Source organism: Nicotiana sylvestris, chromosome 7, assembly GCF_000393655.2.
Source record: "Nicotiana sylvestris chromosome 7, ASM39365v2, whole genome shotgun sequence".
NCBI lineage: Eukaryota > Viridiplantae > Streptophyta > Magnoliopsida > Solanales > Solanaceae > Nicotiana > Nicotiana sylvestris.
Window position 1 is genome coordinate 124,277,826 of NC_091063.1, and position 12,319 is coordinate 124,290,144.

General features: G+C 43.0%; 1 protein-coding gene across 1 annotated transcript; it reads right to left on the bottom strand.

The window, feature by feature from the left end:
* Window positions 1-4,874: 4,874 nt before the first annotated feature.
* LOC138873727 (uncharacterized) lies at window positions 4,875-6,790 on the bottom strand. The gene is made up of 4 exons (XM_070152204.1): window positions 6,556-6,790; window positions 5,568-6,457; window positions 5,208-5,420; window positions 4,875-5,117 (listed from the first exon to the last, which is right to left on the bottom strand). The coding sequence occupies exons 1-4, from the start codon at window positions 6,788-6,790 to the stop codon at window positions 4,875-4,877; spliced, it is 1,581 nt and encodes a 526-aa protein (XP_070008305.1).
* Between the last annotated feature and the right edge of the window lie 5,529 nt (window positions 6,791-12,319).

Below are 12,319 nucleotides of genomic sequence, written 5' to 3' on the forward strand. Positions count from 1 at the left end.
CAACATGTAATCGAAGACGAAGAAGAGGATTTCCTTACTCCCCAAACCTTCGTCGTTGCCGAAGAATCCGATGCTACCAAATCAACTATCGAGGAGCTGGAGCAGGTCATTTTGATCGAATACATGCCTGAGAAAAAGGTATACATCGGGACGGGATTGATTCCCGAACTCAGGGAAAAACTCATTCAATTTCTTATCGATAATATGGATTGCTTTGCTTGGTCCCATTTAGATATGATAGGGATTCCACCGGAGATCACCACGCAACGGCTAAGCACCGATCCCAGGTTCAAATCGGTGTAACAAAAAAGGAGGTCTCAGTCCGAGGTAAATCATGATTTCATAAAGGACGAGGTAACCAAACTCCTTAAAATAAGATCTATTCAGGAGGTAAAGTATCCCGAGTGGCTAGCCAACGTCGTTGTAGTTCCTAAAAAAGGAAACAAACTTAGAATGTGCGTAGATTATAAGGACTTGAATAAGGCATGTCCGAAAGATTCTTTCCCACTGCCCAACATCGATCGTATGATCGATGCCACGGCCGGCCACGAGCTCCAAACTTTTCTCGACACCTACTCCAGGTACAATCAGATTCAGATGAACCCAGGGGACCAGGAAAAAACTTTGTTTATTACAAAATTTGGGACTTATTGTTATAATGTAATGCCCTTCGGGCAAAATGCAGGAGCTACAAACCAACGCCTATTTAACAAAATGTTTGAATAACAAATATGTAAAATAATAGAAGTTTATATTGATGATATGTTGGTTAAGTCCCTGCGCGCAGAGGACCATTTGACTCATTTGCAGGAAACGTTCAAAATCTTGAGAAAATACAACATGAAGCTCAACCGGAAAAATGTGGCTTCGAAGTCGGCTCGGGTAAATTCCTCAAATTCCTGGTGTCAAATAGGGGCATATAAATTAACCCCGATAAGATCAAGGCCATCGAGGACATCACGGTCGTGGATAATGTGAAGGTCGTACAAAGGTTAACAAGTCGAATAGCTGCTCTGGGTCGATTCATCTCTAGGTCATTGGATCGGAGGCACCGATTCTTTTCCTTTATCGAAAAGGAAGAGGATTTTGCATGGACCCCGGAATGTCAAAAAAGCCTTAGAAGAATTAAAGCGATTTCTATCGAGCTCACCTTTGCTTCACACCCCGAAGGTAGATGAGAAACTTTATCAATACTTGGAAGTATCTGATATAGCGGTAAGTGGGGTACTAGTTCGAGAAGAACAAGGTACGCAATTTCCTATTTATTGCGTAAGTCGAACCCTAGGAGATGCTGAAAGTAGGTACCCTCACTTAGAAAAATTAGCACTTGCATTGATAAGCGCATCTCGAAAGTTAAAACCATATTTTCAATGTCATCCTATATGTGTACTAACCACCTACCCCTTCGAAATGTTTTGCATAAGCCTGAGCTATTGGGTCGATTGGCCAAATGGGTTGTCGAGCTTAGCAGGTACATTATCGAATATCAACCCCGAACGGCCATCAAGTCTCAAATTCTAGCTGACTTCGTGACCGATTTTACACTAACCCTCATGCCCGAAGTGGAGAAAGAACTCCTGCTAAGCTCGGGTACAACATCGAGGGTATGGACCCTTTTCACGGACGGCGCCTCGAATGTGAAGGGGTCCAGGCTCGGCATTGTTTTAAAGCCACCCAGGGGTGATACCATTAGGCAATCTATAAAAACTCCTAGATTAACTAACAAAAGGCCGAGTATGAGTCCATGATTGCAGGTCTCGAGCTAGCCAAAAGCTTGGGAGCAGAAGTCATCGAAGCCAAGTGTGATTCTCTGTTGGTGATAAATCAGGTAAACAAGAGTTTCGAGGTTTGGGAGGATAGAATGTAGCGGTACTTGGATAAGCTATAGGTAACTTTTTACCATTTCAAGGAGTGGACTCTAGATAATGTACCTCGAGAACAAAATAGCGAGGCCGATGCATTTGCTAATCTGGGATCTTTGGTCGAAGAAGATGACATCGTCCTGGGGACTGTCGTCCAACTATCAAAGTCTATGGTTGAAGAGGGTCATGCCGATATAAATTCAAAAAGTTTAGCGTGGGACTGGAAAAAAAAGTACATCAACTATTTGAAGAATGGAAAACTCCCATCGGACCACAAAGAATCGAGGGCCCTACGAGCCAAGGATGCTAGGTTTGCATTAGATAAAGATGGGACATTGTACCGAAGAACATTCGATGGACCATTGGCGGTATGCTTAGGGCCAGGGGACACCGATTATGTTCTACGAGAAATCCACGAAGGCACTTGTGGGAACCATTCCGGTGCCAAATCTTTGTTTCCTAAAATTATCAGAGCAGGATACTACTAGGACAGCATGGAAAAAGATACTAAGGAATTTGTCAAAAAATGTGATAAGTGTCAGCAATTTGCACCGATGATCCATCAGCCCGGAGAATAACTCCATTCAGTCTTATCCATGTGGCCTTTCATGAAATGGGGAATGGATATAGTCGGCACTCTACCAACGGCCCCAGGTAAAGCTAAATTCATTTTGTTTATGACTGATTATTTTTCTAAGTGGATGGAACCACAGGCCTTCAAGAAGGTCCAAGAAGAGGAAGTTATTGACTTTATCTAGGACCATATCATATGCCGATTTGGGATACCTACCGAGATTGTATGTGACAATGGAAAGCAATTTATCGGCAGCAAGGTAACGGAGTTCTTCGAAGCACATAAAATAAAGAGGATTTTATCAACACCGTACCATCCGACTGGAAATGGATAGGCCGAGTCAACGAACAAAACTATCATTCAAAACCTGAAGAAAAGGTTAGATGATGCAAAGGGAAAATGGAGAGAAGTTTTACCCGAGGTCCTTTAGGCATATCGGACAACACCGAAGTCTAGCACGGGGGCCACCCCATTTTCTCTAGTATATGGTTCCAAGGCCCTCATCCTCGTCGAGGTCGGGGAACCCAGCGCTAGATTTTGGCATGAATTGGAGGAGTCAAATCATGAGGCCATGAATGCCAGCCTTGATTTATTAGATGAAAAGGGAGAAGCAGCGCTTGTTTGAATGGCCGCACAAAAGCAAAGGATCAAAAGATACTACAATATAAGAATCAACCTTCGACATTTTGGAATCGGGACTTAGTCCTATGAAAAGTCACCCTCAATACTCGAGACCCAAATGAAGGGAAATTAGGCCCGAATTAGGAAGGATCGTACCATGTCCTCAGAGTTGTCGGTAAAGGATCTTACAAACTTAGCACAATGGAAGGTCAACAACTGCATAACAATTAGAACATATCATTGCTCAAACGGTACTACTGCTAAGGTACGACTTTATCCTTTTGTCCATTTGAGTTTAAAACTAATTCATTACATATTGTCGATCAAGGGCATACGATCTCGAAGGCATCGTTCTTCTACACGAAGGCCTTAGGTTTTAAAGCATGCATTGCACTCGTTTTCCCTTAGATCGGATTTTGTCCCAAATGGGTTTTACCGGCAAGGTTTTTAATGAGGCAACAACTATGTTCTACCTAAGGAAAACTCAACAGTATCCAAGGCTTCTTTTTAATCAACCTCGGATACTGGGGGAATCACCCTTGGAGGTTATATTTTCAAGGAAAATACTTCAAGCCTAAGAGGGCCTCGATAGAAAAACTTTGTAATGGGCCAAACTATCAGATGAACTGTGTCCATATAGAATAGTCGAGCCCCGAAGGCAAAGCATGTACACACGTATCAATTATTTGAAGAAGCATTATGTTAATATCAAAAACATTTTGTGTCTCAAAGAAGTATACTATTATACGAGCTCTACACTTATAATCCTATGGGAAACGGCTCAAGAGCCAAAGCATAAAAGCACCCCCGAATATTCTGGGACTGTCATCAACAGTCAGTACATCCGAGTCATCGAAAACTCGGACTTATAAGACCTCAAAGGGGCACCCCCTCGAAACAAAGGCCAATGCCAATATACTCGGGGACTAACTTTTCGAACAACTTCGGAAAGTTATCGGGGAACAAATCCAAGTGACATACCCGAAGGCTACGGCCATACTAAAGACTACGGTCATAGAAAGGCTACGGCCAAAATAATGCGGCTCGGAGACGTCCGACTTCCACTATAAATTAAAAGCCTTCAAACATTAAAAAATAGGTTAAATCAGGCTACCCTTAGCAAAAGCAAAATACGAAGGGCTTCAATAAATTCAGCCCCCAAAAAATCTGAGGGCCTCGATAAATTCAGCCCTCAAATAATCCAAGGGCTTTGATAACATCGGCCTTCGAAAATACCTCAAGAGGTATTCGATTATGTTTACACAAATAAATTACTAATAAGGTTCTGATGCGTCGAACCTTCGAAAAACCCAACAGGTACAAAAAACACATGTTAAGGCATACAAAAAAATTTACTAAATCTTTTAGCCGGAAAGAGGAAAAATTTATAGCCATTTTAGAGGCCGAAACGGCCCAACTTAAAGAGCCTAAGGGTCGATATATAAGAGCCTAAGGTCCAACTTAAAAGAGCTTAAGGGCCAAAATATATAGAGTTTGAGACTCGCTCTCACTCAACTCGGACTCAAGAGCCCCATTATTCCGAGCTCACATCAAATCGGTTTAAGCTTAACTCGTGGATTAACAAAATCTTAAGAGGTATTATATTGATCAGTGAAAGCCTAAAGGTTTATTATGTTCTAAGTCCAAATCAAAACTCGGACTGATTGTTTGAATCATCAAAATATTCCACAAATGAAAACAAAATAAAATCCAACACAATTTGAGAATAGAGCAAAATTATATTTAATATTCATGAGGGGTGTTTTACAAAACATATTTACAACACCCACAAGGGGCCCTTGCGCAAAAAAGAAAACCTAATCTATTTTTGGGGTCACGCCCCCAGGAGCATCATCTTCAGGAACTGCACCTTCAGTAGCTCTATCTTCGGGAGCCTCCTCTCCCTCGGGAACATCTTCTTCACCGGAGCCACTCACTACATCCTCATCATCAGAAGAGACAAGAAACTTGGCATCAGTTTCCTGTGCCTTTGCCTCGGCTATCTCCTCGACAAGGTCGAACCCTTGGGCATGGATTTCTTCGAGAGTTTCCCGCCGGGCCTAGCACTTGGCCAAATCATTGCTCCATTTTTCTCGTTCGAAGGCCTCCCTCAACTCAGCTTGAATGGTCGTGGCTTCCCTTAAGTATACGATAATGGATTTATCAACTGCAGCCTTCGTTTCCTCAGTTTTAGCCTTAGCCTGTACAGCTTTGGCCCGGGCTATAGCTAGATCTGCCTCCATCTCCTTGATTTTCTTAGCCTGGGCTAGACCCTTCGCTTTAACACCCCGAAGTTGAGTCTCAGCCGAGGCTAGTTGGGCTGTGAGGGCTTTCTTATCGGTAGCAAGCTTATCTATGCTCTCCTTCCATCGATGACAATCAGCTTTGACTTAATCAACCTCGCCTCGGAGCTGCCCCATCATCTCTAGATTTTGCTACAGTTGAGATATCGAAGTGTTAGCCTCCGAAGTAGAGCCAAGAAGGTCGTACTCTGTTAAAATCACAATTACCTTCTCATCTAGCTCGGACTCATTTTTCCGAGCTTCGGCCAATTCGGCTCGGAGATCCATAAGCTCTTCCTCTTTTCTGCTACAGAGGAGCCTCAGAGCCTTCTCTTCGCCCGAAACTTTCCTAAGCTCGGCCTCAAATTGTCTCAACTCAGATCTAAACTTGACGATGGCATATACATGAAATGAAGATATACCAGGCAAAGGAAAGAGAGGAAAGAGAAAATTACAAAGATGAAAGTAAGTATTTAGCTGAGAAAGGAGATGTTGAGCCTCTTCAAAGATGATAGATACATCATTAAGGTCAGTAGCATCCTCGACCCCAGCAAAGCAACCCTGAAAGGGATCTTCCTCGAGGACCCTGCTCGGATCGGGCATACGCAGAGTGTTAGCTTCTTTGATTGCCCCCACAAAATAAGTTGGCAAAGAAAGGGAATGACATGTTGTCGCGGCCCCGAGCTCTTCACTCGGGGCATTCTCATTGACTTCGGGGGTCTTCGCATTTGTCCCCTCATGTACGTTTGTGGAATGAGGAGGAACGATCTCAACCACCGGGGACACGGGGGCCTTGTCCACATCCTTCTTTGGGGTTCCCTCACTACGGGATGAGGTCTCCGGTTCGGAGGGCTTGGCGGCCTCGATTGGTTTCCTAGTTCGAGGCACCAACGCCAACTCTTCACCGTCCTTTTCTTCATCATCCGTGGAGTCGTGGGCCGAATCCGCGCCCGCTTGAGAAAATCTTTTTTGCAGCCTTCGAGCAAGGGTTTTCTTGTCTTGAGGTTTTTCAGACTTCGAAACCCTTTTTCTTTTGTTGTCCTTCTCAGACTTTGGGATTGAAGACTTGGTCCCTTCCCCGGGCGGCGCCGGCCTCATCTTGGATACATCTTCGAGGCCTGTACAAGTAAACGTGAATAAGTTGACACCGCCAACATATGAAAAGTATTTGAAAGTTGGGAAAAGCACTTACCATGATTCTTGGCCTCCCACTAACCCTTTAATAATTCACGCCACCTGCGCTTATCATAGGAAGAGGTGGCAGCTAACTTTCGAACCCAATCCTCGAGGTCGGGCACTGCTTGGGGAACCCAAGCATTGGCTTCCAAAAGAAGGATAAAGGCATTATGAAATGTGAAAGCAGAATATGAATAGATACTGGAAAAACGAAATCCGCTTACGATAAAATTTCCACCTCTCAGGGAACGGCATTTCATCACCGGGGATGACATTACGTTAATATAGATTAACGTTTATCATTTTCAAAACATTTATAATTTTTAATAAACAGATCTATATAAGGTAATAAGTAAAGTTTCAATATAAATATGGAAACAACAACAGTCAGAATTAATTAACCAAGTGATTCCCCTTTAATCAAGAGATCACTTGTTTAACTGGGGTAACAGATTCAAAAAATAAAGAAAGACGAATCAGTTTGTAGACAGACTGATTATTGCCATAAAAGGGGTAGTAAAAGCAATAAGTAAGCAATCAAGTTTAAGTACAGAAATATGCTTATTTTGGGAAAGGATTCAGTAAGGCAAAATATCATAATAAAGGAAAAGAATCAATTAACCTTAAATAGGCGAGTGAAATTAGAGTTCATAAAAGAAAAGTTCTGAAATCAGTCACAAGATCGATATCAATCAAGGAAGTAACATGCTTTTGCACTTTAGTATTTAGGTAGAGTGAGGAGAGACACCAGTCATGTGAGGCCAAACCCATTGGTAAAAGAAACAACATACAGAAATAGACATAAGGTTCAGTAGTAAACCAAACATTCGAAGCATAGTAATCGAGTAGGTCAAGTCACATTGAGTCAACAATGGAGAAAAGTATCAGAAACATGCAAAGGTCTCACAGTAGCAGACGAGAAAACCTTTTGAAAAGTTAGGGTTTCAAGCATAGTCGAGTTTTAAAAATAATAAAACCCAAAATCAGAGGAATCACATAAAGAAAAAGAGATTCTGAAACAAGGAACTTCAAATTGAGTCAGGTATTCAAACGAACAATTTCAGACCCAAGACATAGGTTTTTTTTCAACAATAGTCGAGCTTAAAAGATGATAAACAAATAAATCGAACAAAAACTTAACCAAACAAGCACTCATCTAACAAACAGCCAAAAGAAATTAGGGTTTTTTAAACATGCTAACTCAGAGAGAAGAACAACATGAGGGAATCATAGCAAGATCAGAAACACGTTAAAATCAGAGAATAGATTTTGAAATAACTTAAAAGAAGAACCCTAATCGGAAAAGATAAAGGGTTGTTTTGAGATCAAAGTTAAAGAAACTTTGAGAATATGCTTAAAAGTTCAAGGTAAGCACAGATCTAAGGTAGATCTGAAAGAAATCGAAAAGATCTTAGAGATTAGGGCTTCATAAAATCCAAAAAATGTGAGAAAAGTCCTAAAATTTACCGATCTAACCAGGAGAGTCAAGGATCTTACTCGAGCGGTCATGGCTGGCCGGAGAAAGGTTAAGGATGACCGGAGAAGAGCCATGAACTAAAATCGAACAAGGACTAGACCAGACTCCTTCAAGGTCTGGCCTTGAAACCATAAGAACAAATACATAGAAGCCATAGAAGGCTGGTATATGCCTCAAATGACCATGGAAGACCATGGATTAGGTAGGTATTAGGGTGGGGTGAGAGGGCGGCTGTGGCGATTTGGCCAGTCGTCTCATGAGTTACTACTCCATTTTCCCCATTTTTGCTTCTTTATGATTTGTTTATCCCTTCTATGTGATATCAGGTTGGTCGGATCGAATCCGGAAGGAATTTGGTAAGGTTTGAGACATTTAGTCTCTTTTGAGGGATCTTAAGTTGGAAAAGTCAACCGGATATTGACTTATGTGTTAGAGGGCTCGGAAGTGAATTCTGATGGTTCTTTTAGCTTCAAGAGGTGATTTGTGACTTAGGAGTGTGATCGAAATGAGTTTTAGAGGGTCGGGGTAGATTTAGGCTTGAATTGGTGAAGTTGATATTTTGGCGATTTCCGGTTGATAGGCGAGATTTTGATATAGGGGTCGGAATGGAATTCTGAGAGTATCTGTAGTTCCGTTTTGTCATTTGGGATGTGTTTGCAAAATTTCAGGTCATTCGGACATGGTTTGGTTGGGTTTTTTATCAAAAACGTAATTCGGAAGATTTTAGAAAGTTTGGCTTGAATCTGATGTGTTTTGGGTGATTTGTTGTTGTTTGAGGTGTTTTGATGATTGGAACAAGTTTTAATAAGGTTTTAGGATATGTTGGTGCCTTTGGTTGAGGTCTCGGGGGCCTCGGTGAGTTTCGGGTGGTCTATCGGATCATTTTTGGAGTTAGGAAATTGCAAAAAATCTGTTCAGCTGTTGCAGAGATTTTACACTTCGTGTTCGCGAGTGGAGCCTCACGTTCGCGAAGAGGCAGTTGAGGAAGGCAAGGATTAAGCCTTCGCGTTCGTAAGAAGAGCTTTGCGTTCACGGAGGTCTGGGAAGTGGTGCATCGCGTTCGCGAGAAGGTCTTCGCGATCACGTAGAGGAATTTAGGTCAGATGAGTTCGAGGTCAAGTGTTCATCGAGTTCGCGGAAGAGTGAGTGCGTTCGCGAAGGTTAAGGTAGAGGAAGCATCACGTTCGCGATGGTCATGTCGCGTTCGCATAGAGGAAAAGTTGGTCAAAGTAAGTTTGTGCTTCGCGAACGCGAGGGTTTGACCGTGTTCGCGAAGAAGGAAATTAAGGCCTGGGCAGAATGTTTTTAACTCGTCTTGTCTGCAATTTTGGGGCTCATTTCCTCCATAGTTGGCCATTTTGGGAGATTTTTGAAAGAGATTGAAGAGGAATTCAAGGGGAATCGTTGGGAGGTAAGATTCTTGGACATAAAACTAAATTATTATGTGAATTCTACCTAGAAAATCATAGAAACTTAAGCTAAAAATGGAAGAACTAGGGCTTGGAATTTGGGACTTATGATTGGGGATTTGGAGGACCATTTGGGGCCGGTTTGAGAACTTTTGATATGTATGAACTCGTGGGGAGATAAGGAAATTGATGTGAAAATTTTTGAATTTCGAGACGTGGGCCTGGGGGTCGGGTTTTGATAATTTTGGGATTTGCGCCCTTTATTGATTGTTTTCGCTTAGGCTTTGTTCCCTTAGCATATTTTGACATCCTCGTTCTGGTTTTGGATAGATTCGACGCACGTAGAGGCCGATTTGAGGGGCAAAGGCATCGCGAGCTAGAGATTTAGCCGGTTCGAGGTGAGTAATTATTGTTAATGATGTCCTGAGGGTTTGAAACCCCGGATTGCACATATATTAAGGTGAGACACACGCTTGATGACGAGCGTGGGGTTGTGTACTATTGGGGATTGTGACTTGGTCCATCCCGGTTGATGATTTTACTGCGTATTTGATTGATTCTTATTTACTATCATCATGATTTGGGCGGAATGCCAACTATTTGAACCCTTCAGGGATTTTTAATACAAATTCCTCACTATTTTGATTCATTACTTGAACTCAGTCATGTTATTTTCCACCGTTTTACTACTCAGTCATGTTTACTCAATTTTAAGACTTAAATGATATTTTAAATGATGTTTGGGCTGAGAAATACTGTTTTACTATTGCCCGAGGGGCTTGTGAGTATTTTTGACTGAGTAAGGCCGAGGGCCTAGTTGTGAGGAAACACTGATACTGATTTGAGGCCGAGGGCCTGAGATATATATGCCACAAGGTGGCTTGATTGATATGAGGCTGAGGGTCTAGATTTGATGCCACGAGATGGCTTGTTATTGCGCTAGAGCCATAAGGGGCCCCTCCAGGAGTCTGCACACCCCCAGTGAGCGCGGGTACCCATTGTGATGTGAGATTGAGCCCGAGGGGCTGGTACTGATCCGAGATGTTGGCCGAGGGGCGGATTTGTTGATACTATGCCCGAGGGGCAAACTTTTATTTGTTTACTTTATCTTAATTATCTATCAAATTACCTGTTTACTGGTTGAAAGAGGAGTTTACTTGATTTTTACTGGTTTTACTGATTTTAAGTGATTTTACATCTTCGTTATAGAATGTCTTGCGCTTTACCTGTTTTCTTACTTTCAGTCGTTATTTACATTTGTTACTCACTGAGTTGGAGTACTCACTTTACTCCCTGCACCCCTGTCTGCAGATTTAGGCGTAGCTGGTACCGCTCCCGAGTGCTGATCCCTCCAGTTTCAGGCGAGCGTTCGGAGACTACGAGGTAGTTGTTGATGTCCGCAGCCCCGTGTCTCTACTCTTTTATCATTTCTATTTCCCTTCAAACATTTGTACTAGTTTATGGATTTGTATACTTGTATTATGGCCTATAGACGCTCATGACTTGTGACACCCCGGTTAGGGCTGTGTTGGGTGGTATTTCCGCATTTTTTTGATATTTTCCGCTATTCAGTATATTTAAGTCATGGTTACACTATTTTTATGTTGGTTAACTGTTTTAAAAAGGGAATTGGATTTAACTGGCTTTCCTTGTCTTCACGAGAGGCGCCATCATGACCGAGTTCGGGGTTAGGGTCGTGACAAGTTGGTATCAGAGGCTAGGTTACATAGGTCTCACGAGTCATGAGCAGGTTTAGTAGAGTCTCGCGGATTGGTACGGAGACATCTGTATTTATCCTCGAGAGGCTGCAGAGCCTTTAGGAAAAACTTCATATTCTTGAAATTCTTGTCGTGCGAACTTGTTGATCCGAGTACTAAACTTCTATTGTTTTATTCTCTCACAGATGGTGAGGACACGACCTACTGGTTGCGGTGGACGACCCCCAGTACCACCAGTTGTGGCCACCAGAGGCCGAGACGCGGTCGTGGTCGTGGTAGAGGCAGAGCAGCGAGGGCAGCACCTGTAGATCCACCAGCTGCCCCAGTTCAGGACCAGGTTCCAGCTATGGATGCTCCAACAGCACCAGCTTAGGCACCAGGTGTGCCCATTGTGATTCCGGGTCTTAGGAGGCCTTGGCACAAATCTTATCAGTTTGCACTGGCAAGGCTCAGGCGGTTTCAGCCACTACAGCCGCAACTACTTTTCAGGCCAAGGGAGGCAATCAGACTCCCGCCGCTCGCACACTTGACGAACCGGCTCATCCAACCTCGATCTTTGGTTTCATCAGTACTGGCAAAGAAGGCTTTCGTTGTTCGATGTTGCAGCTTGATAAGCCCTCGAAATAACTGGGGCCGATACAATCGAATCAGGTGGCTGAAAGTGAATTCCAACCCCTCGACCTTTTCGGAAAAATATCGCAGCATGATCACGATACGCCAAAAAGATGGGTGAATCTGACCGAGGGTGATTTCGTATGTTTTGTAGAAGTCGATCACCACCGGATCAAGGGGACCCAGTGTGAAGGGGTAAGTGTAAACACTTAAAAAACCCTCCATGTGGGTAGTAATTCTTTCCTCGAGGCTCGGGATCTGATTCACGACCTCATCTCCCCAGCCAATGTACTTCTTCACATCCTTGAGGAGCTTCTTCGATATCAAGCTAAGATATCGAGATGCGTGCTCGCACCGGCCTGGGACGTCGGGGGAATTTTCAATACTAAAATCCTTCTTAATTATACAAGGGTCGGGGGTGATTTCCTCAAGAGTTGGCAGCACCGCCGGTTTGGCCGGCCGGGAGATAGAAGAAGACGACCCTTTATCTTTTTTGGGGACCATTTTGGATGTTTTAGCCATGATTGTAAGCTAAAGAATACGGGTTTCACAGGGATGTGGTGTTTCTTACAAGAGCTTGTCGTTTTC

What these genes read in the sequence shown, in the direction of transcription:
- LOC138873727 (XM_070152204.1), bottom strand. Translation starts at nt 6,790, where the DNA reads ATGTCATCCCCGGTGATGAAATGCCGTTCCCTGAGAGGTGGAAATTTT. An exon ending in GTGGCGTGAATTATTAAAGG is followed by an intron (nt 6,458 to 6,555) that starts GTTAGTGGGAGG and finishes TTACTTGTACAG; the next exon opens with GCCTCGAAGATGTATCCAAG. An exon ending in CAGTTGATAAATCCATTATC is followed by an intron (nt 5,118 to 5,207) that starts GTATACTTAAGG and finishes GCCAAGTGCTAG; the next exon opens with GCCCGGCGGGAAACTCTCGA.